The 19,787-nt window shown below is 48.5% G+C and overlaps 2 protein-coding genes across 8 annotated transcripts in view; one reads left to right on the top strand and one right to left on the bottom strand.

Annotated features, from left to right (window-relative positions):
• DIP2A (disco interacting protein 2 homolog A) overlaps window positions 1-6,736 on the top strand; it is a gene marked incomplete at its 3' end in the record, with an annotated part of 86,623 nt that extends 79,887 nt beyond the window's left edge. For all 3 annotated transcript variants that reach the window (XM_084752433.1, XM_084752431.1, XM_084752432.1), the window contains 4 exons: window positions 1,396-1,470; window positions 3,309-3,483; window positions 4,188-4,311; window positions 4,933-6,736. In XM_084752433.1, coding sequence (XP_084608559.1) covers window positions 1,396-1,470; window positions 3,309-3,483; window positions 4,188-4,311; window positions 4,933-5,185 — 627 coding nt within the window. The remainder of the gene's footprint in view (window positions 1-1,395; window positions 1,471-3,308; window positions 3,484-4,187; window positions 4,312-4,932) is intronic.
• Window positions 6,737-8,649: 1,913 nt separating this feature from the next.
• Window positions 8,650-16,397, bottom strand: S100B (S100 calcium binding protein B). Of its 5 annotated transcripts, none has more exons than XM_084752451.1 (5): window positions 16,179-16,397; window positions 14,608-14,694; window positions 14,215-14,462; window positions 12,467-12,612; window positions 8,650-9,778 (listed from the first exon to the last, which is right to left on the bottom strand). In XM_084752451.1, exons 3-5 carry the CDS (start codon window positions 14,384-14,386, stop codon window positions 9,638-9,640), a joined length of 459 nt encoding a protein of 152 aa, XP_084608577.1. In that variant the 5' UTR covers window positions 14,387-14,462; window positions 14,608-14,694; window positions 16,179-16,397; the 3' UTR covers window positions 8,650-9,637. The 5 variants fall into 5 exon arrangements, with proteins under 5 accessions (XP_084608577.1, XP_084608578.1, XP_084608580.1 ...); XM_084752452.1 differs by having other exon boundaries at window positions 14,608-14,685; XM_084752454.1 differs by lacking the exon at window positions 14,215-14,462.
• Between the last annotated feature and the right edge of the window lie 3,390 nt (window positions 16,398-19,787).

Here is a 19,787-nt window from a genome sequence, read left to right as displayed (position 1 = left end):
TAAAATCTCAATAGGATGTCCTCCCCTCTGACCCACATTTGACATGTCCCTTGGATGGGGAGGCCTGGTGGCACTCACAGGAAGGATAACAGGTCACCAAGAAGAGACTTGATACCCTATGAGCATATTCAGGGGGAGGAGGTCCCCCTCAGACACAGACATAGGGGAGGGGAGTAGGGGGGAAGCGGGAGGGAGGGAGGAATGGGAGGATACAAGGGATGGACTAACAATTGAGATGTAATATGAATAAATTAATAAAAAAATAAAACAAAAAAATTTTAAAAAAGAAAGAAATAAATAGGCAGAAAAGATTAAAAGTAAAAAAAAGAAGAAATGTGAGCCACTGTGGGGTCAGCAGAGCAAACCCTGGAAGACAGACATCCTCTGAAGAAGGGGAGGTCAAGGAAGGCCGACTAGGCAGGGAGACATCATATGGCCAATGGAGTGGGCACATGCTGCCCGCCCAACTGCACAGCAACCTGTTTACCTCAGAATTATCAGAGGTTCCCAGGGGTAACCCCAGAGGTGGGAAATGGAGTTTGGTCACCCCAAACCTCACTGGCTACTGCCCAGGCCACAACTGTGTTTTAGGAGGCAAGGAGGTAACCAAAGGCAGCCATTGACGTATTTCCTTTCATCGCTCCCCTTCGGAATCCTGTTGATGCTGTTATGGCTGCACCATAATTATTGTACACGCTGCTTTGCAGGAGTAACACGGGCCTGGTGGACTTGTGTTCTGAGTCCCTTGGTTTCAGGATTCGGGGGCACAAAGGGAGAGAGTAGAGGCTCCAGCAGTGTGTCTGGAGACAGAACAAGCAGAGGGTAGAGCAAGGCAATGCCCGGCATCTGGTGCTCATGCGTTCCCTCGGCCCCTCCTCCACTCCTGTGCCACTCATGGGGACGGGACACACAGAGCAGGCGGCTGCACTTCAGAAGCAGCGAGATCTGACCCAGGCCCAGAGAGGACCCCGGACTGAGTGTGGTAAGCTTAGCAGGGCACTGAGTCAGCAGAGTGGCTGGCCGGTGCGCTTCTGCACTGACAAGCCTGGTGAGAACAGACAGGGAAGCATGCGCTTGGCCTGCTGCAGGGAGAGGCACCAGAGTGCTCTCCAGAGTGCCCTCCCAGGGAAGAGCACCGTCCTGTTTTCAGGAGCTGGCCTGTTCTGTTCAGATTCACAGCATATTTCTGTTAGTGCCACTTCTTTTAAAATTCCCACCAAATCCAGAACGGCTTCTAAACCTCCTGATCTGTAGTCAGCCCTGCTCACTGCCCATGTCGGCTTGGGTGGCAGATAGGGACGGGTATGTGAGAATGGGACCTGGCAGGACCGCTGTGTCAGACATGCAGGGCTTTTCTTCTCTCACTGGGGCCTGTTACGGCTTTCCTCCTTCCAGATCCTCCCGGGGGTGAAGGTCATCATTGCACACACTGAGACCAAAGGGCCCCTCGGAGACTCGCATCTGGGTGAGGTAAGTGCTGGCCGAGGCTGGGCGTTGGCGTTTTAGAAGCCTGGCTTCCCTCCCCTCCTCTCAAGATTCCATTAGAATTCAGGAGTTCTAAACTCTGTGTGTGTGTGTGTGTGTGTGTGTGTGTGTGTGTGTGTGTGTGTGTGTGTGTGTTTGTGTGTGTTCTTTTGTGGGTGTGTGCCAACAAGTGCAGGTGGCTGGTCTTTCTTGGAGCCGCAGCTGCAGGTGGTTGTGAGTCTCCTGCCACAGGTGCTTGGAGCCACACTCAGTCCTCTGGAAGAGCATTGAGCACTCCTAAGTGCTTCCGCATGCCTTTTAAGTCCCTGCTAATATGTAGGGTTCCACAGTATATGGGGAAAGAGGCCTTTCACTGGGTCACCCCACCCACAAAGCTAGGAGGGCACTGGGGAAAGTAACCTGGAGCCAGCAGCAGCCTGTGGAGCAGGAACACCTGCTTTCGGCAGAACTGGTCATCCACTCCTTAAAAATTGACTTTGTATCAGAGCCAAGGTCACAGACCTAGTATCAATCAAGCACCAGCCCCAGGTTCAAGACCACACAGGGCTTTGTTCCAAGATCCTTGGTGTCCCACAAACTCAGCCGTATGTGAGGCAATTGTGGTACACAGAGCCTGTCACAGGCATTAGGTAGATAAGGTGGGTGCCTTCCTCACTGGGGCAGGAGAGTCCCTTACTTCCAGGTAAGAGATAGGTGTACCATTCACTCATGGGCTGTAAACAGATGGGATCCCTCAGTCTTGAAGAGTGGATAGGTACGTCCTCTCACAGAGGGAAAGTGGGGTCCCTCACTCTTGAAGAGTGGGTAAGTATGGCCTCTCATAGACAGAGGGAAAGTGGGGTCCCTTACTCATAGGCACTGGATAGGAGTACTTCACTCATAAAGAGTGGGCAGGTAGGTTCCACACCCCACTCACAGGTGACAGGCAAATGAGGCCCTTGACTCACTAGCAAGCAGTTGTTGGGGGTCCCTCACTTGTGTACAGTGGAAAGACAGGGGTCCTCATATATGGGCAGTGGGCAGGTAAGGCTCCTTATCCATAGGCACTAAGCAGGTAGGGGCAAGGAGAGCCTGCCAGCGAGTTTCCACAAGACTGTGAGGTCTGAGCTGAGTAGGGAGGAGACCTACTTCATGGTAGCTGCCTCCCTTCTGCTTCTCTATTGGAAGTTGTGTGACATTGTTAGTGTGGACAGCTTAGTGGGCTCTGGGGGGCTCTTTTTAAGAGGCCCTTGACACTCGTGAGAACTATAGGCACACGCAGACTTTGAATGCATATGTATTCATATGCATACGTGAGTGCATATCAACTCATATGTGAGCATCTTGCATGAATGTACCCGGCCACAGGTGCACGGGCTGTTCTGGACACCAGTGAACCATTTACGTTGTTCAGACACGAGTAACATATTCTCCACACAGAGTGTATTTTCCCGCGTGTCTGTTGTCAACATCAGACCTACCTCCATTCTCTCTCTGTCACTGTCATCTGATACATAGAAGTGGAAACATATCCAGACAGGAAGCTGAGGCAGGAGGACTACTATAAATGTGATGCAGCCAGCCTGAGCGACATAGCAAGGCCTTATGTAAAAGGAGGAGGAGGAAGGGGAGATGGCGAAGAGGGAAGGAAAAGAAAGAAAGAATGACAGTCATTAGTCACATTTGTGCTTGCTCTCTATGCTTGTCGTTCCCAAAATAAGACACTGGAAATGCCACCCTTCCCTTTTGGGTATTATCTTGAGGTCATCTTGGGCCGTAGACTGCGAAGGACAGAATCAGCACTCAATGGTTTGCTTGTCCCCTTGCCTGCCCATGTCCACTAGATCTGGGTGAGCAGTCCCCACAATGCCACTGGGTACTACACAGTCTATGGGGAGGAGACGCTCCATGCTGACCACTTCAGTGCCCGGCTGAGCTTTGGAGACACCCAGACCATTTGGGCAAGGACTGGCTACCTTGGCTTCCTTCGTAGGACGGAGCTGACGGATGCCAGTGGAGGTAAGAGCTCTTTGGTGGAGGGCTTGCCTCAGTGCAGCAGGGACTGGGGTTTCTGTTGCTAAAGCCTGTGAGCCTTGCCCTAGACTTTGGGAACCCTCGGTTACCTAGTCCCCCCACCCCACCCCACCCCACCGGCTGTGATTTGTGTTGTTCACTGTGGGATGAGGAACAGGTTCCAATAACACTTTTCTCTGTGTATTTCTCTTCCTCCCCCTGTTGCTGTCCCTCACTTCCTTAGATTCTTAGCCTCTGCAGAGGATATGGTGAGGGTGGTGGGAGCCATTAGTCAGAAACTGTCAGGTCCTCCCAAGTGATATAGCTGTCCCGGAACCTGAATTTTTTTATAAGCATAGTGTGCTCTGCACGGTTCTCAGTCATACATGGTCCCTTTCCACCCTGATAGGGCCAAGCTGTGGCCATTGCCCAGAGGTCTAGCCTCTGCAGGCCTAACAGCTCAAGTAAGAACTTTTGTAGCCTATGGCTGCTATACCATCCTATAGGTAAAATGACGTAGCTATAACATATTGGCATACATTGTTGTAACTGCTGAGGTTGTTGGCATCTCTACAAGCCCACTTGGCGTGAAGCGTAAGTACCAGGAGATGTTGGTGTCATGGTCTCCAGGTGGCACAGGGTTTGTACACAGGGTAGGCGTGTTCACTGTGTGACTTGCTTCCTAAGCACTCATGTACCCGTGTTCGCAGAGCGACATGATGCACTGTATGTTGTTGGGTCTCTGGATGAAACCCTAGAGCTAAGAGGCATGCGGTACCACCCCATCGATATAGAAACCTCTGTGATCCGTGCACACAGGAGCATTGCAGAGTGGTAAGAGCTGATGGAAGGGTTTCCTGTGCTGTCCATCCCGCCTCTCCCTGGGCGTGAGTGCTGCTTACAAGGACAGGCCCAGGTGCCACTCTGCCCTTCGCAGCGTCCCCTCACAATTACGGTCCCTGGTGAGCTGGATGGCCCTCCCCTTTCTCCCTGAAGGGCCTGCCTGCGCTTCTTCCTACTCTTCTAGCCGCATTTCTGCAAAACATTTCTTTTCCTTTTTCCTTTTTCCTGGTCAGGTGTAAACCCCACAGCCGTCTTCGGCATACAGGCAGAATGTGAGGTCGCCATTGTTCTCACTCTAAAGGAGTTCTAGGTTACATGGGGTTTTCTCATTTAAATAGTGGTGAGCCATGGTCTCTTCATGCTGTGGGGAGCCTGCCCTGGGACAAGCCCGGCTTTCTGTATCAAGTGCTGATTGTTCTCGATTCTTATCAGGAACATTAGAGTAGATACTCCTCTAAGATACCGTCAGCCTGGCCTTAAGATGACCAATGGCGTTAAACAGCAGCACTGAGCTAATGAACCTAAGCAGCCATCTGTGTGCCCTTGCCATATGTCCCAGCACCTGCTGGTCCCCGGTGCTGTTGGACTCTGCGACTGTCTGTTCTCCTTCAGTGCTGTGTTCACCTGGACCAATCTGCTGGTGGTGGTGGTGGAGCTGGACGGTCTGGAGCAGGACGCCCTGGACCTGGTAGCCCTGGTGACCAATGTCGTGCTGGAGGAGCACTACCTTGTGGTGGGTGTGGTGGTCATCGTGGATCCCGGAGTGATCCCCATCAACTCTCGGGGTGAGAAGCAACGCATGCACCTGCGAGATGGCTTCCTGGCTGACCAGCTGGACCCCATCTATGTGGCCTACAATATGTGAGCCTCACTGGACAGAGCTGGGTGTACGAACCAGCAGAGGTCCAAGGCAAAGATGAGCTGCACTGTGTCTGCCCTGGGAGAAGGGATCCCAGGCTCCATCAGGTCACCCCCGCGTGTGCTTTCCACATCCTGTCAGCAGTATCCTGACCGTCATGTTACGTTTTCTGAATCAACTAAGGAAGTGTTTTGGATCTGCCAAGTATATTTACCAAAACATGGCTGACTGGGAAAGGGAGGAGCAGCCTGGTGTCACGCTGTGGACATTGCCGACACCACAGCTGTCTTCTTCTATACTGCAAGCTTGCACTTTTTAAAGCTAGATATATTCCTGATTTCTAAATATATAATTTCCTGATTATTTATTCCCACTTGTAACAACAAGCATATATGCAAAGTCTTTGCTGGAGAGAACCTTTGAGCCAAGCTTTCCTAGGAAAGGAGCAGCCCTGCTCTCCACGCTGACAGACAGGACTCTGCGGAGCCACACAGCCTTCTTTCTTCCATTTTGTTTATTGAAGCAGGTGTGCCTGGTTGTCTGTGTATGTTGCCACTAATGCTCAGCAAGTGCCATTTTGGACTGTTTAGTTAGATCCTGTTTCAGAGAAACCAGCATTTAATTTAAAATCACTTTTGTAGCCTGTAACTTAGTGACGTTTAAACTGCAAGTTCTCATGACATCACAACAGTCAGTCTTCTCCTGAAGTACATGGATTATTTTTATGAACAGATCTGGAAGTATGAATGGTAGCCTAAGGTCTTCTTACCCATGTGCTGGCTGGGCCTCTTACACAGTTGAGTCACCATGGGAGCCTGTCTGTCTAGGATGGACGTAGCTGCAGCCTCTTGGCTTTGCATTTGAGTTATGTGCCTATAAAATTTGGCCAAACCATTTTTAGTTATTTGATCCAAACTTGAAATCCGAGTGATCTAATATTGTACTTAAGTCAGAAAACAGAATGTAAAACCCTTTAGATACTTCTAAGAATTTGAAGTTAAGCATGAATCTAAGATTATTTTTATATAACTAATCAAAGATTAATGTTGTTGGGGTTTAGGGACTTTGAAGGGTGAAGAAGTTTATAAATCATATCTGCTTCACAGAAACAACTAGAGTTTTCTAGAGTTAGCCTGTATTTTGCTGCAGTGAGTCGAGCTAACTGGTCTACCCTCCCACCTCCCTCTTCGGAAGCACTATGTGCAGTAGCCCTTTCTGCTCATGGTATCAAACTGTGGTGTAGGATGTTGAAACATACTGGAATTTTAATAATCCTGTTATAATTATGTACAGAATCCATGTAACTTATTAGCAGCAGACACATGAAGGTTCACAGTAGACGGCTGAGGAACAGAACTACCTACCCGCCATCTCAATGTTGTAGTTTTATAACAGTGCTTGTAAACTTTTTGTATTAAAAACTCAGTGGCAGTAAGAACGTATCTGGTAAGTTAAAATTTTAAGAATTGTATTAAAATGTTTTAAAGTTACTCTCTGGGAAATCTGTATATCACTAATTTTTTTATATCATGTTAATAAAAGCTATTGACTTTGTAATTCTGCATTTTGAAATGTGTGAAAGCATTTTAAAACTTTTCCCAAATAGGATGTATTTTATTATGCATTATTTCTTTCAGAAATATAAAAAACAATTATGCTTATCGTATAAAATCTCAAAAACACATTAAAGTGTAAGAAAGGGAATTTAAAATCTTCTACAGTCCTCCTTACGAGTGATAGCAGCCTTAGTATTGCCAGGAATCTCAGGGATTTTCAACCTTTAATTTTTTTTTCAAAATTAGGACCATATACTTATTTTATAATCTGCTTTTGTACTTAATAAATTACAGACTTTTGAATCTGTCACATACATTCTTTCTACATCTTAATGACAACATTGTGTGGTGTGCACAACTGCCTGCAGCACTTCCTGTGCTGCTGTGCCAACACCACCTCACCAGTGCGCACTGAGTCACCTCCCAGATGCCTACTTTGAGTTCCACAGTGGCACGTCCACCTCACCTCCGTTCTCCTGGTAGCATAGGTAGGTCAGAGTTTGTGATGGCTGTGGTGCCTGATTATCCATTACCCCCAGAAGGGCCATATGGGAGAGGCCACAGTCCCAGCCACTTAGTAGTACTGGTTACCACTCTCACACTGTCACTGCCCTGGGGAACAGGCTGAGATATCTCCTTTTGTGCTGTTCTTGGCCACCTTAGTGGTCAAAGACTAGAGCTTCCTCCCTCAGCTGCTCCTCTGCTTTGCTTTGCCTCCGGCTGTTTGGAGTGGATCTCAGAACCCCTGCAGAGATCTGGCCACCTGAGAGCATCTCCCCAGGGCCTGGCTCTAGAGTGTCCCTTCTCAGCAGGGTTGACTCAGGTACCTCTGTGAGTGCAGCCCACCACGCACCAGAGGCAGCACCTAGTGCCACGCCCACCGCCAGCAAATAGAGGATCATTTATGGCTGGGTGATTCATAGCGTGGGAGCTTGCATTGGCATGAAATTGGTGCCCAACTCCAGTCACATGGGCAGTCGTCTCCGAGGAGGCTCTTGAAGAGGAAATGGTCACCACATCTCCTGACAGGGTCAGGAGGCTTGGATATGCAGATGCCCCAACCCTGTGGAAGTGTCGTGTGAGGACTGCAGCATATGGCTGGGACAAGAGGACATCAGAAGTCCCTTTTGATGGCTCCTGCTCTTCTGTCCTGGTAGCTCCTGTGTCCCAGAGTACCTACCATGTGCCTCTTACAGTCTAGCCCAGTTCATTGCCAATTCTCTGCTTCTGGTCCCCAGGACCCTCCTGCGCCCGCTCTGTATTTTCCACAGGCTCATGTCCTGGACCACTTGGTCTCCAGGAGGGGAGTCTGACTGGAAGGCATAGGCCGCTGGGGCATCCCTTGGAAGGTATACCTACTCTCTTGTCCTTTCCCCTCTACTCTCCATCTGCCGTGGTGTGAGCTCTTCCACTGTGCCCTACTGCCCACGATGAAACCTCCGAAAGCATGAGCTAAATAAATCTTCATTCCTTTTTTACTTGTGCCAGGCATTCTGTCATAGTGGCAAGAAAACTAACATGTGACCCAGCCAGGCCACCAGAAAATTGCCTATAAGAGCCACAGCATACCCTCTGGTCAGGGAGCGTCTGATTCTGTGCAGCCTGTGAACATTCTAGAGCCCCCTGAAGCCCTGGCTGCCTCTCACCTAGCCTTGGGCAGTGTCTGAGGATAGGGTGAGGTCAAGGCAGTCCCACTTGAGGGGTTTTCAGCCCTTGCCCTGGTCTCGTAAGTACTTTGTTTTTATTTCTTGTTCAGTGGTGATGGAGAATTCGTACAATGTGTTTATTTTACGCAAGGGCATTGCTCAGTTGACTTCATGAATTTCTAAATCTCTTCTCTTAAAAAAAAAAGTAGTAATAATAACAGTACCAAAAAAAAAGGGATGGGCAAGAGAAATTAGAATTGTCCTCTAATGGCTTTTTCATATTTGCAGCGTGGTTTTTATTTATCTGTACCTTGGATTATTTGAACCTTCAGTATTTGAATATGCAGGCTAGAAAGCATCAAGTTCCGCATCCTCCAGTCCTTTACTCTCAGCCTCACCAAGCGGTAAGCAAGCCCTAGGCACCAGCAGCTCAGACATGACTTCAGCATCGGAAAGACAGCCTCTAGCCTTCCGCCTCTAGCAACACATCCTGCTCTGGCCACTCTCCTCCTGTGTACGTGTCCCCCAGGGACCACAGTGTCGTCATCCTACAAGCAGAAGTCCACTGAATAGAACTTTGATTCTCAGTGCTGAGTTAGAATGTTAATAATTAATCTGTGAGACCTTTCCTTCCTTTCTTCCTTTCTTCCTTCCTTCCTTCCTTTCTTTCTGTTCTAGTTAGGACTGTTGGCATTGAATATTTACTTAGTAATCACGGCTCACAGTGGGGTAAGGGACTTAGGTGTGGCTGTGCTCCTTTGGGCTGGCGGAGGGTGTGTGTTTGCTCACACTATCTGCTTCCTTGAGCATCATTTGCACAGATGGTGAGCAGCTGTAAGGAAGAGCGGCATCTTCAGGCGACAGTGGACCCAGATCTGGGTGTGTAGGTGTATTGGCGGCATTAGGAATGCCGTCCTATAGAGCTGCTGTCTGCTTTGAGTCTTCCGCGTGACGCTTCTGCGGGGACATGGTGGTCTGCAGCATTGATTTTGTCCCCTAAGTGATTCTACCCAACAGTCTCCCCTGGACCAGTCAGCTCACAGGAATGCCTAAGGTAACAGAAAGAAGGATGCGCTAGCTTAAAGCAGCCCTTGGGATGGGTTTCGGGTTTGCGTTCTCAGAGCAAATCAAGCTCTTCCTAAATAGTTCTATGTGTCTAGAGAGCTCAGCTCCTTGAAGCCTGCAGGCCTTTGCTCTGCTTCCTCTTTGCCCTTTCTGTCTGCCGCAGGGACATCTTAGCTCCTTTCCCCCCTGCCTCACTCATGTTCAAAGAACTCGTGGCAGGCTGTAGTCACCATGGAGACGAAGGCCATAAATTCCTGGAAGTCGCATTCCCCATCTCCATCTTCATCCAAGGTTTCCATGACTTTGTCCACAACTTCCTGCTCTTTGATTTCCTACGGGAAAGGGAGAAAGAGAAGGTGGTGACACTCTTCAGATGGAATACGGAGCCATCAAAATGGGATTAAAAGTCCTCGGCTGACAGTTTGCACCTGAAAAGAACTCCAGTACAGGAAATGAAACTGTAGCAGCCTTGTAGGAGTGGGGGACAGTCAGCCACAGGAAGTGGGGGTGGGGGTGGGGGTGGGAATCTGCTCTCCTCTTCTTTCCTTTGGTCTGGTAGGACAGGGTTACTTTAAAATGGAGAACAAGAGGAAACAACCTGCACCTGGAACACAAGTGCAGTCCATCTCAGCCTAGGTCAGTGACGAGGAAGGCAGGAACTCAGTGCTCCTAAGTGTGCACGTGCTTGGGGGCCATGTGGATTTTAGCATTCACTAGAGTACCACTTGGGAGCGTGTCAGAGCTGCTATCTGTCATGTTCTTTTTCCTCACAAGTAGCTTCCGAGGTGTCGTAGGCTTCCTGATGCCTAAGCCAGATGAATGGCAAGGCTGCTACTGTGATGGCCACCCTCATCAACAGCCCTGAAGCTGTGGAGCCTGACAACTGCGCACTGAACCACGAGCCAGAACAAAGCTTTCCTGCCCGGCAGTGGTAGCACACGCCTTTAATCCCAGCACGCGGGAGACAGAGGCAGGTGGATCTCTGTGAGTTCGAGGCCAGCCTGGTCTACAGAGTGAGTTCGTGGATAGCCAGGGCTGTTACACAGAGAAACCCTGTCTCAAATAAACGAAAGAAAGGAAAAAAGAAAGAAAGAGAGAAAGAGAGAAAGAAAGCATAAACTACCTCCTCCAAGTTGACTTTTTCTGATGCTTCCGTTAAACCAGGCCAGCAAACATGTATGACACCCTGATATCATAATGAGTTACCATTAATGAGTGTGACATTACATGCTAATTTTTTTTCTGTTCTAAAATCATGCTGGTAACGAGTATTTTAAGCTGCCATCTATTGCACTTTGATCATATGTGGAGAGCTTGACGTGCTCATCCCATCCTTATGTGCTCCTTAAAGAGATCAAGACTTCCGTTAAGTCAAAAGGTAGGATGGGGGTGGGGGGGGCTGTAGCTGATGATGCACACGGAGTAGCTGTGCCCATGGCTCTCAGTGCCTGAGAAATTTATCCCCAAAACAGATATGGAAATTTCTCCAGCAAGCCCACAGGCCTGCTACCTCCCTACACAGCAAGGAGATAATTTAGTTGCACTGGAGCAAGGAAAACCTCAGCCAGCCGGGTCTGTAAAAGTCAATATATAAGCCAGGCATGGTGGCGCATGCTTTTAATCCTAGCACTTGGGAGGCACAGGCAGGTGGATCTTTGTGAGTTCGAGGCCAGCCTGGCCTACAAGTGAGTCCAGGACAGCCAAGGCTACACAGAGAAACCCTGTCTCGAAAAACCAAAATAAATAAATAAAATAAAATAAATAAATAAAAATAGAAGAATCAACATATACCCAGTTAACTTGGATTGCAGCTTCTTGTTACCCTGTGACAGGGTGTGCTATATAGTTACACCGAAGATTGGCACTTGGCCAAACACTAACTAGCTTTCCTCTGCAATTTGCTTCTTCCAAGACCCAGGGTGCTCCCTGTGGCAGGCCACATTGTATACCAGCAGCCTTTTAGTCTCCTTCAAGGCGTGCCACGAGCCAGCCTTGGTTTAGGGGGCCAGGGGAGCACTAGGTGGCCGATGGAGTACAAGTCTTTTCCACATGAGCATTTGGTTTCTGGGCCGTTGAAACACTAGGAAGCTGATTCAAGGGCAGAAGAGACAGTGGGTAGGGAAGCAAAGGCTTCTGCCACCAGAATACTAAGTACCCGAGAAGAAGGGAGCTTGCCAGGAACCCTTCTCCAGCTTCCTAAGTGGGCTCCAAACTAATCTCACATCTTTTCAAATGTCATATATCCTGGGGAGCCCCCTCCTTCCCTCAGTCAGCTGTCCACTCATGCATATGCTAGGTCGGCTGCTTTGCAGGCCCGTGTCTCTCAAGTATTGAATTATTGAGTGATCAGTAAATGTTTATTTAATGTCTTGGCATTTCTTACCTCTGTAGTAGTAAATACCAGACAGCTGGGGAAGAAACCAAAGGATTTCTTTTTCCCCAGAATGTCTCATGCTTTAAAAAAAAAAATTGTGTGTGCGTGTGCGTGCGTGTGTGTGTGTGTGTGTGTGTGTGTGTGTGTGTGTGTGTGTGTACACATGCATACATACGCATTCCATGGTAAATGGGTAGAGTTGGTTCTCTCCTACCATGTGGATCCCAGGGATCAAACTCAGATCATCAGCCTTGGTGTCAAGTGTGTCTACCCCGCTAAGCCATCTCACTGGCCCTGTTTTGCTTTTGTTTTGTGAGTTGTTATCCCCGCATAGCCCTGGCTGGCCTCCTGCTTCCGCCTTTGAAGTCCTAGGATTACAGCCGTGTGCCACCGTGACAGTTGTGTGCCATGTGTGCCACAGCTGACAGCTCGTACGGGTTACTCCTGAGTGGCTTACTATCCTGCTGTGCCTCCATTACTTGTGGCTCCTTATTTAAGGGACAAAAACAGCCCACCTAAGCTAATACCTTGAGGGCTTAGCTGTTTGAGCAAATACCCAGGAGCGGCGACGCAGGGTATCCAGAGGACAGAAGCAGACTTAGAGGCGCTCCCAGTGCGGCTGGGTGATGGGTTTTGTCAGGCCTACCTCCAGGAAGTGGGCCAACTCGTTGTTGATGAGCTCCTTGAGTTCCGACTTCTTCAGCTTGTGTTTGTCGCCCTCTTTTCCTGAGTACTGATGGAAGATGTCAATGAGGGCCACCATGGCCTTCTCCAGCTCAGACATCCTGGAGGCTGCAAAGAAAGAGACCCTTGCAATGTTTTCTGTTCCGGCTTTTGGCGAGTTGAGTGCACTGCTTTCAAGCCTCAGCCCAGAGGAGGGGCAGAGAGGCACCTCGTGAATCCGCGCTGACCACAGCTCATCTTCTGTCTCCCAGGCCCACCACTTCCCCTCTCTCTGTGTTCCGCGGGCCACAGGATTAAGTTTCCCAGACCACTGGCCTCTGGTTGGTTGGATTTGGTCAATGAGAAACTAGCAAAGCTGCTGATGCAGAGCATCATGGAGTGATTTCAGGTTTCCTTGGTGGCCAGCCCCAATCCTGGGGGGCTTTCCAGAATATAGCATCAGCTGGTGGGCACTTAGAAGGACACTAAGATTACTAGTAGCAAGTAAATATAAACAACTCAGTATTGATGAACAATTTAAAAGCGTGGTTAAACAGTATCCTCATAAAGCAATGATGTCAGGCCTTAGGAAGGAAAATGCAGGCACTTCCAAAAGATTCTGAGGACCAAGTACTGGAGTGTCCTGGCTGGTTTTATATCGCTCCACACTGCTAAAGCCTGAAGAAACCAGATGAGGCCTAAGACCCTCCGTTAAAACTAGGTAGGCCAAAGTCTATAAGATTCCACTGCCACAGGCTGCCCCACCTGCCCCACCTGCCCCTCCCTACCAGGAAAAACTACAAATGTTAAGGACCCCGGCCACCTGGCTAAGCGGGGAAGTCCCAAGTCCAAAATAACACTGTGGCACTCGCTTGTTCTGAATTTACCAATCAGTTTAAAGGTCAACTTTGTTCTGCCAATCCTGAAGTGTGTTAACTGCTGTTGCTTAAGCTGCCGGGTTATGAATGTATAAAAACCCGCCAAATTTGCTGTTCGGGGTTGCCTCTCCTTGTGGTGCAGGATGACCCCAACACGTTGGGTCAATAAAGCTTCTTGCTTTTGCACTGAGCCAGTCTCGGTGTCTCTCAATTGGGACCTCCAGGTAGTAAGATCCTTCCTAGGGTCTTACAAGCCCTTTCTGAGAGGAGGGAGCCTCACGTGAGGAAATGCCTCCCTAAAATCCATCTGTAAGGCAGTTTCTTAGTGATTGATGGGGGAGGGCCCAGCCCACTGTGGGTGGCTCCATTTCTGGCCTGGTAGTCCTGGGTTCTAGAAGAAAGCAGGCTGAGCAAGCCTGTAAGCAGCACCCCTCCATGGCCTCTGCCTCTGCTCCTGCCCTCAGGCTCCTATCCTGCTTCAGTTCCTGTCCTGACTTCCTGTGATAATGAACTGTGGAATAAACCCTTTCCTCCCCAGGTTGCTCTTTGGTCATGGTGTTTCCTTGAAGCAACAGAAACCCTCACTAAGACAACAAGCTTATTTTCATTTGAATTAATATGTAAATTTAAGCTGTTTAAATAAAAATATGAGTGAGATGCTTTTTGGCAAAAACAAAAAACAAACAAACAAACAAAAAAACACTGTAGAATTCATCTGTAAAATAAAGGTCATACTACTAATTAAAAAAAAAAAACAGTGAAATGACCTTCCAGAATGTACCCCAAGGTCATCTGTTTCTACTGGTGTCCTGACACAGGGAGACCGAGGCATAGCCAGGCGTCCCATGCTTACTCCGTCGCCTGGCCTTAGAATACAGCGACATCTTTGTGAACAGGCATGCCTGTGAGAAGCAAGCAGCCTTTCCAGCCAGCATCTGATGCAACAGCCATGGGTTGGAGAGTACGCAGGGAGGGCTGCTCAGGTCTCGGAGTGACCCAGTTAACCAAGGCGGCTTGTGGCTCATTTCAGGAAACAGCTACTTAGGCAGAGACAGTTGATGGCTCTGGCCTTGAGTCCTGATCCTTAAGTCAGAACCTGCACTGTCATAGTTTAAAAACAAACAAACAAACAAACAATAAAAAAGTTGAGAAGTCATTTCCATGTTACATCTTAGAACAAAATTTTAGTAACTTTTAAAACAGTTTATTAATGGTTTCTCGAGGGAAACAAATTGAAGGGTTTTACCTGTTTTTTGCTCTTTGATGCTTTGTTCTGCGTGTACTTTCCAAAGACACCCAAAATACCTCAGAGAAGTCCAAAAACCTAGAGGGACTAAATAATGCTTTATTCTCATTTGGTTTCTTCACTTGAGTTTTCAGTTACCGTTGGTCTTTTAGTTAAAACAAAACCTTATGTATGGGGGGGGGGGTTGCCTGCATGTGTGTCTCTGTACTGTGTGCATGCCTGGCGCCTGCAGAGGCCGGAAGAGGGTGACATATCCCTGGAATTACAGACAGTTGTGAGCTTTCACGTGGATGCTAGGCTGAGCCATCTCTCCAGTCCCAGTTACTGTTTTGTTTATTTGTTTAATGAGAGGAAATAAGTTTAGTGCAGTGGAGAGGGAGTGACAGAAGTGCTTGCTTGCTTTCCCCTCCGTCCCTCCCTCCTCCCTCCCTCCCTTCCCCCTCCCTCCCTTCCCCCTCCCTCTCTCTCTCTTTCTCTTTCTTTCTTTGAGGTTGAGATGAGGCCTCCTTGACCCAGGCTCTCTTCTAAATCAGGATCTTTCTGGCCTCCACTCCCTAAATGTTGCTCACACTTAGCACAGTTATTGGTTCTTAAAAAATTGATTTAAAAATCCCGAGAAATTCTGAATCACATCGATACTTCTCAAAGTCCTAGTGCCTGGGGGAGGGGAAAGCTATGGGATCTTTTTTTGTGGATAAGGACTAAGGCTTAAAAATAAAGGGAGCGACACATATCCCGTATGCCAGAAAACTCCATAAAATTTGATTTTTTTTTCACATTACAAATTCAAAATTTCCCCCTATTCTTCTTTTCAACTGAAAGACTATTGACTTATTCTGTCTTCTAAGACAAATGGAAGCGAACACCCATTTGAACATTCTGCGTTAGTCTTTTATAAAGAAAATACAGGACCTGAGCTTCTTTAAATGATGCTGTCTATAGGGTAAGAGATTGTCACAGAGACTGCCCCTCCCCAGGAGGGGATAACAGGAAAATCAGAAGCCACTCCTAACCCCCACTTATTTGTGGTAATTCATAATTATTTGAGAAGATTTAGCCATTCTGCAATTTTTTTTTTTGACTAGTGGCTGGAGAAATAGCTCTTTGCATTTCAAATATGGAAGCTGGAAAAGCTCCAAGGGGTGCTCCAGGGCCCCAAGAAAAGCTGCCCCCCTTCCCACAAAAGAGAGCTCTGGTGGAGAATTTGGGGTAGCCCTGTGCCAGGAAAGAAAAGCCTTCCGCTTAGGAGTTAGAGAAGCACCGTGTGCCGTCTCAGAAAACCTCAGCCGTCACTCTGAATCATTAAAAATGACCTAAGTCTTCCCTGGGCTTAAGGAGAACTAAACCAGCACAGTCCATGTCAACAACAGTCATAAGAACACAGCAAAGGCAGCCTTAAGTCACAGAATGTCGTCGGCAGTTTTGAAATGCTGCCAAATGTCTCCAAAGGGCATTAAAACAATTTTTAAAAAAGCTCTAGTCCCACCCTATCCCCCTTTTACCCCTCACCCTCCAAAGGAAAGAAAATGCTTTTTTTTTTCTTGAATCCTCTGTAAATGGCTCTTTCTCACCTCCTGGTCACCTTTTGCTGCTGGTCCCTTTCTAGCGTCAGTGGCCGAGTGGCAGGAGTGCACACAGAGCAGCTTCTTATTCCTCCTCCAGAGAAGACTGGGTGTGGGCTTGGCGCAGTCCACTGCAGGCTAAAGCTGCCAATGGGGGCCAAGGGTAGGGAGAAGCTGGCCAGGCAGGCCTGCATACAGGGCCCCATTGACTGGGTACCCTGGGGAGCTACTGGGCAGCCACAATTGGATGTGATCTAGAAAGGAAATGGGCCTGATGGGCAGGAAGTGTGGAGTCAGCTTCTCCGTGCCTTTTAAATTTGTTGCGTGAATATTGATGTGGCTCCCAAGGCAAGGCTTGGGGGTGGAAAGAGGAGCGAGCCATGGAGGGATTGATTTAAACGGCAGATATGCAACCAACAGCTGGAAGCTTCTAGTGCTGAGTGCAGGAGGCTGTGGCTGTGGCTGGCTTCCAAGGAGACCTCTCCAGCATCTTGCTCACCTGCCAGCTCCCTGGCCCCTCCTATAGGCGTGGCATGCTGTGAGTGTTGGTGCTGTGCAGTGCTTATACCTGGGGGTCAACATGCAGTACATTGATTACTTGTTGCACCGACGGGAAAGCCTTTGTTAAGACCGAAGATGTGCCACCTCTGTCTTGGGCCTCTCTCTCTCTCCACCCTGGTAAAAGGTTATGAGTTGTTTAAGCCATAAATGTTTTCAAAGTAGCCTGTGTGAGGCTCTTCACACAGGGGAAAAAAAAAGTGTGCCCCTTGTCAAGGCACGAAGTGGGCCCAGACAGCAGTCTGTGTTCCCGTTGGCCATCTTCGGCAACACCACACATGAGCTTCAGATGGCTCTCGACTAGTGTGGGCTCTTGCCCAGAAGTGAGTAGTCCTACTGACAAGTCATGCAGAAGCATTGGCCCAGGCTCACTAAGTAAGAAGAGGATAGTAGAGCCACAGCATGTCCCGTTTACCCTCATGTTTAGAGAGGCCGTGGGAGGAGCTAAATGACAAAAGTCACCTGAACATCACAGGGACCAAGAAGTTGACCAGACACATTAGGGGTAGACTAAAGCTCTCCTACGAGGGAATGTACCCTTTCCCTGATGAAAGAAGGCTGCATCTCTTAGCTTTGAGGTACAGGCATAAAGCCGTGCTCTAGTCCTTCCCTTTTACAGGGGCAAATTGCCATTTCCCTATAAGAGATAGAATTCACTGGTTCCCAACGATTAGGTCGCTTATTCTTCTTAGTCCCCAACAGAAAATAAAAGGGAGCTGACTAAGGGGGTTGGCCGTGATAATTAATCATGGTTGGGAAGAGTCCCTCACTTTGTGAGGTTCTCGGGGTACCCAGATGATCGAGGTATCTCTAAGCCCTCCACGGCCATTTGCAGTCAGTTACACTGACTTTAAGTAGAGAACATCAAATCTCAGTGTGTGTGTGTGTGTGTGTGTGTGTGTGTGTGTGTGTGTGTGTGTCTTCAAATCCCAGATGAGCCCCCACAAATATTACAGGAGCCTTGGGTGATGGGTGGCCATCTCTGGATACTGTGAAATGGACAAAGAGTTCTACATCTTGGAGGGAAGTCCAACTCAGGAAAGTGACGTGACAGGCAGAGAGCAAGACTAGCCACTTCCAGTATAACAAGCAGAGATCTGAGGCAGAAGACATGAGAGCAGACCCTCCACCCCCAATGAAAGTAGCAGAGATCCTCTGAGGGTCTCAGACAGATCTGAGGCAGGAGCACCAGAACGGCTGCCACTGGAGAGAGAGGAGAGATCCTGAGCGTCCCTGATAGAATATACCAGTTGTGGATCGTGAGGGCAGCTGACAAGAGCGAAAAGCAAGTTACAGATTGCATTGATCACCAATGGAACTGACCCACATCCAGTCACGGGACTTTGGGAAGGTTTGGGAGCTAGTAGTGAAGGTTCAAATCCCGCTTTGTATGTTTTACAACATGTCTGGATGTCATTGGAACCCATGTGGTTGAGTGGTGAGGCCACAATGACAAAGGGAACTGGAGGAGTTGGCTCTCGGGCACCCAGTCTACTGGGTTCCAGGACTGACATATTGGAAAAGGCACTTTTCCTCCTGGGCCTGCAGGCAGCTTTCTTAGGAGATCCAGAGTGTCCGCCATCTTGGCCGCAATCATTTCCGGTGCCTGAGAGGTTCCGTGCGTTCAGCCCCATCCCCACACATTCAGCAAGACCCTGGATCTGATCAGTGGGAGGAAGAGGCTACCCCGGCCTGATATTCGCAAGAGGAAAGGCAGCATTGTTTTCTCACACAAAGGCTTCCAACACCAAGCTGTTCATGAGGCTGGATACAGTGCCTGATGACCTTGCCGGAGAGAATGGGGGTCTGTGTTCTGAAGGAAGCAGAGGAAAAGACAAACGCTCCAGTGTGAAGAACAGGACAAGAGCCAACTGCCTTCCTGCCCAGCAAGAGGCCGCTGCCCAGCCGGGAGCCATAGCATCTCAGAGCTCTCCTCTTGAGTAGCCTATGAGTTTACATGTGCACGTGCAGTTGGCGTGAATTCATGCGTAGCCTGAAGCACCTGGCTACTAATGTTACAAGAGCTGCTGGGCATGTCTTATCAGATGAGCCTGAAACTGTGAGGGCCACACAAACTGTTCAGTCAGAGAAAACAAGGAGGGACAAACAACAGTGGTGCCCTCCTGAGCCAGACACGCTGGGAGCCATCATGCAGGCCGAATCATAGGCCCGCTCGAGTGTTGTGAGTCCGAGAGTCCTCCCGCGCCCAGTTGGTATAGAATGTATCCATGCACACGTATCACCATTAATTATTTTTGTTCCAAATTCCACGAAAACATCTGTCTCCGTCTGGAAGTCAGTAAACCCGGAAGACCACACCCACTGAGGAGCTCGGAGCGGAAAGCAGGGTCCTGCCATTTCTCCACACCGCATCTGCAGAGCCAGAGAGTAACAAAAGGGCCCAGTGCAAACAACAACAGGACTATTGTTTTTGTATTTGTGTCTGGGAAACGGCTGGAGGTGGGGGCGTGAGGCGCAGCCACGTGAAGCTACCCTGTGAGCCATTGCTGCATCAGGTGTACTTGGACTCATGAAATTTCTCGAAGCCCGAGAGAGAGAGAGAGAGAGAGAGAGAGAGAGAGAGAGAGAGAGAGAGAGAGAGAGAGAGAGGGAGAGAGAGATATTTTAACTAATGCTGGTGAAGATGTCCAAAGAAAAACTGCATTCTACCTTTGTGGAGCTCTTCTGTATTTGTTTTAATTATACTTTTAAAACTTTTATTTTTTATTTTTTAAAGAATCTGGGAGATGCCATCAAATCATAGCACATTTAAGGTTAAAAAAAAAAAACCTTCAGGCTCCCCCTATCCTGTTTTGTTTTTTAACTCAGTGGGAAACATTATTCTCCACACAATACTGTAGCTTTATCTTTGTCCGTGATTTAGGATGCTGTGCTCCCAGAATATCATACAGCATCCAGCTACATCCTTCCAGGTGAACAGTTGAGTGCCAGATCTACAAAAACTGAGAGGTCTACAGCTTGATTTTGATAGAGCTCCACTGAGCGTGGCAGAAGTGGGGAGAAGTTGACCACCTTCACAGACTTAAATATGGAATAATT

This window comes from Acomys minous (genome assembly GCF_964271855.1).
Source record: "Acomys minous genome assembly, chromosome: 13".
NCBI classification, from domain to species: Eukaryota; Metazoa; Chordata; class Mammalia; order Rodentia; family Muridae; genus Acomys; species Acomys minous.
Note: the sequence above shows the minus strand (reverse complement) of the source record. Positions and strands in the feature narration are given on the sequence as shown.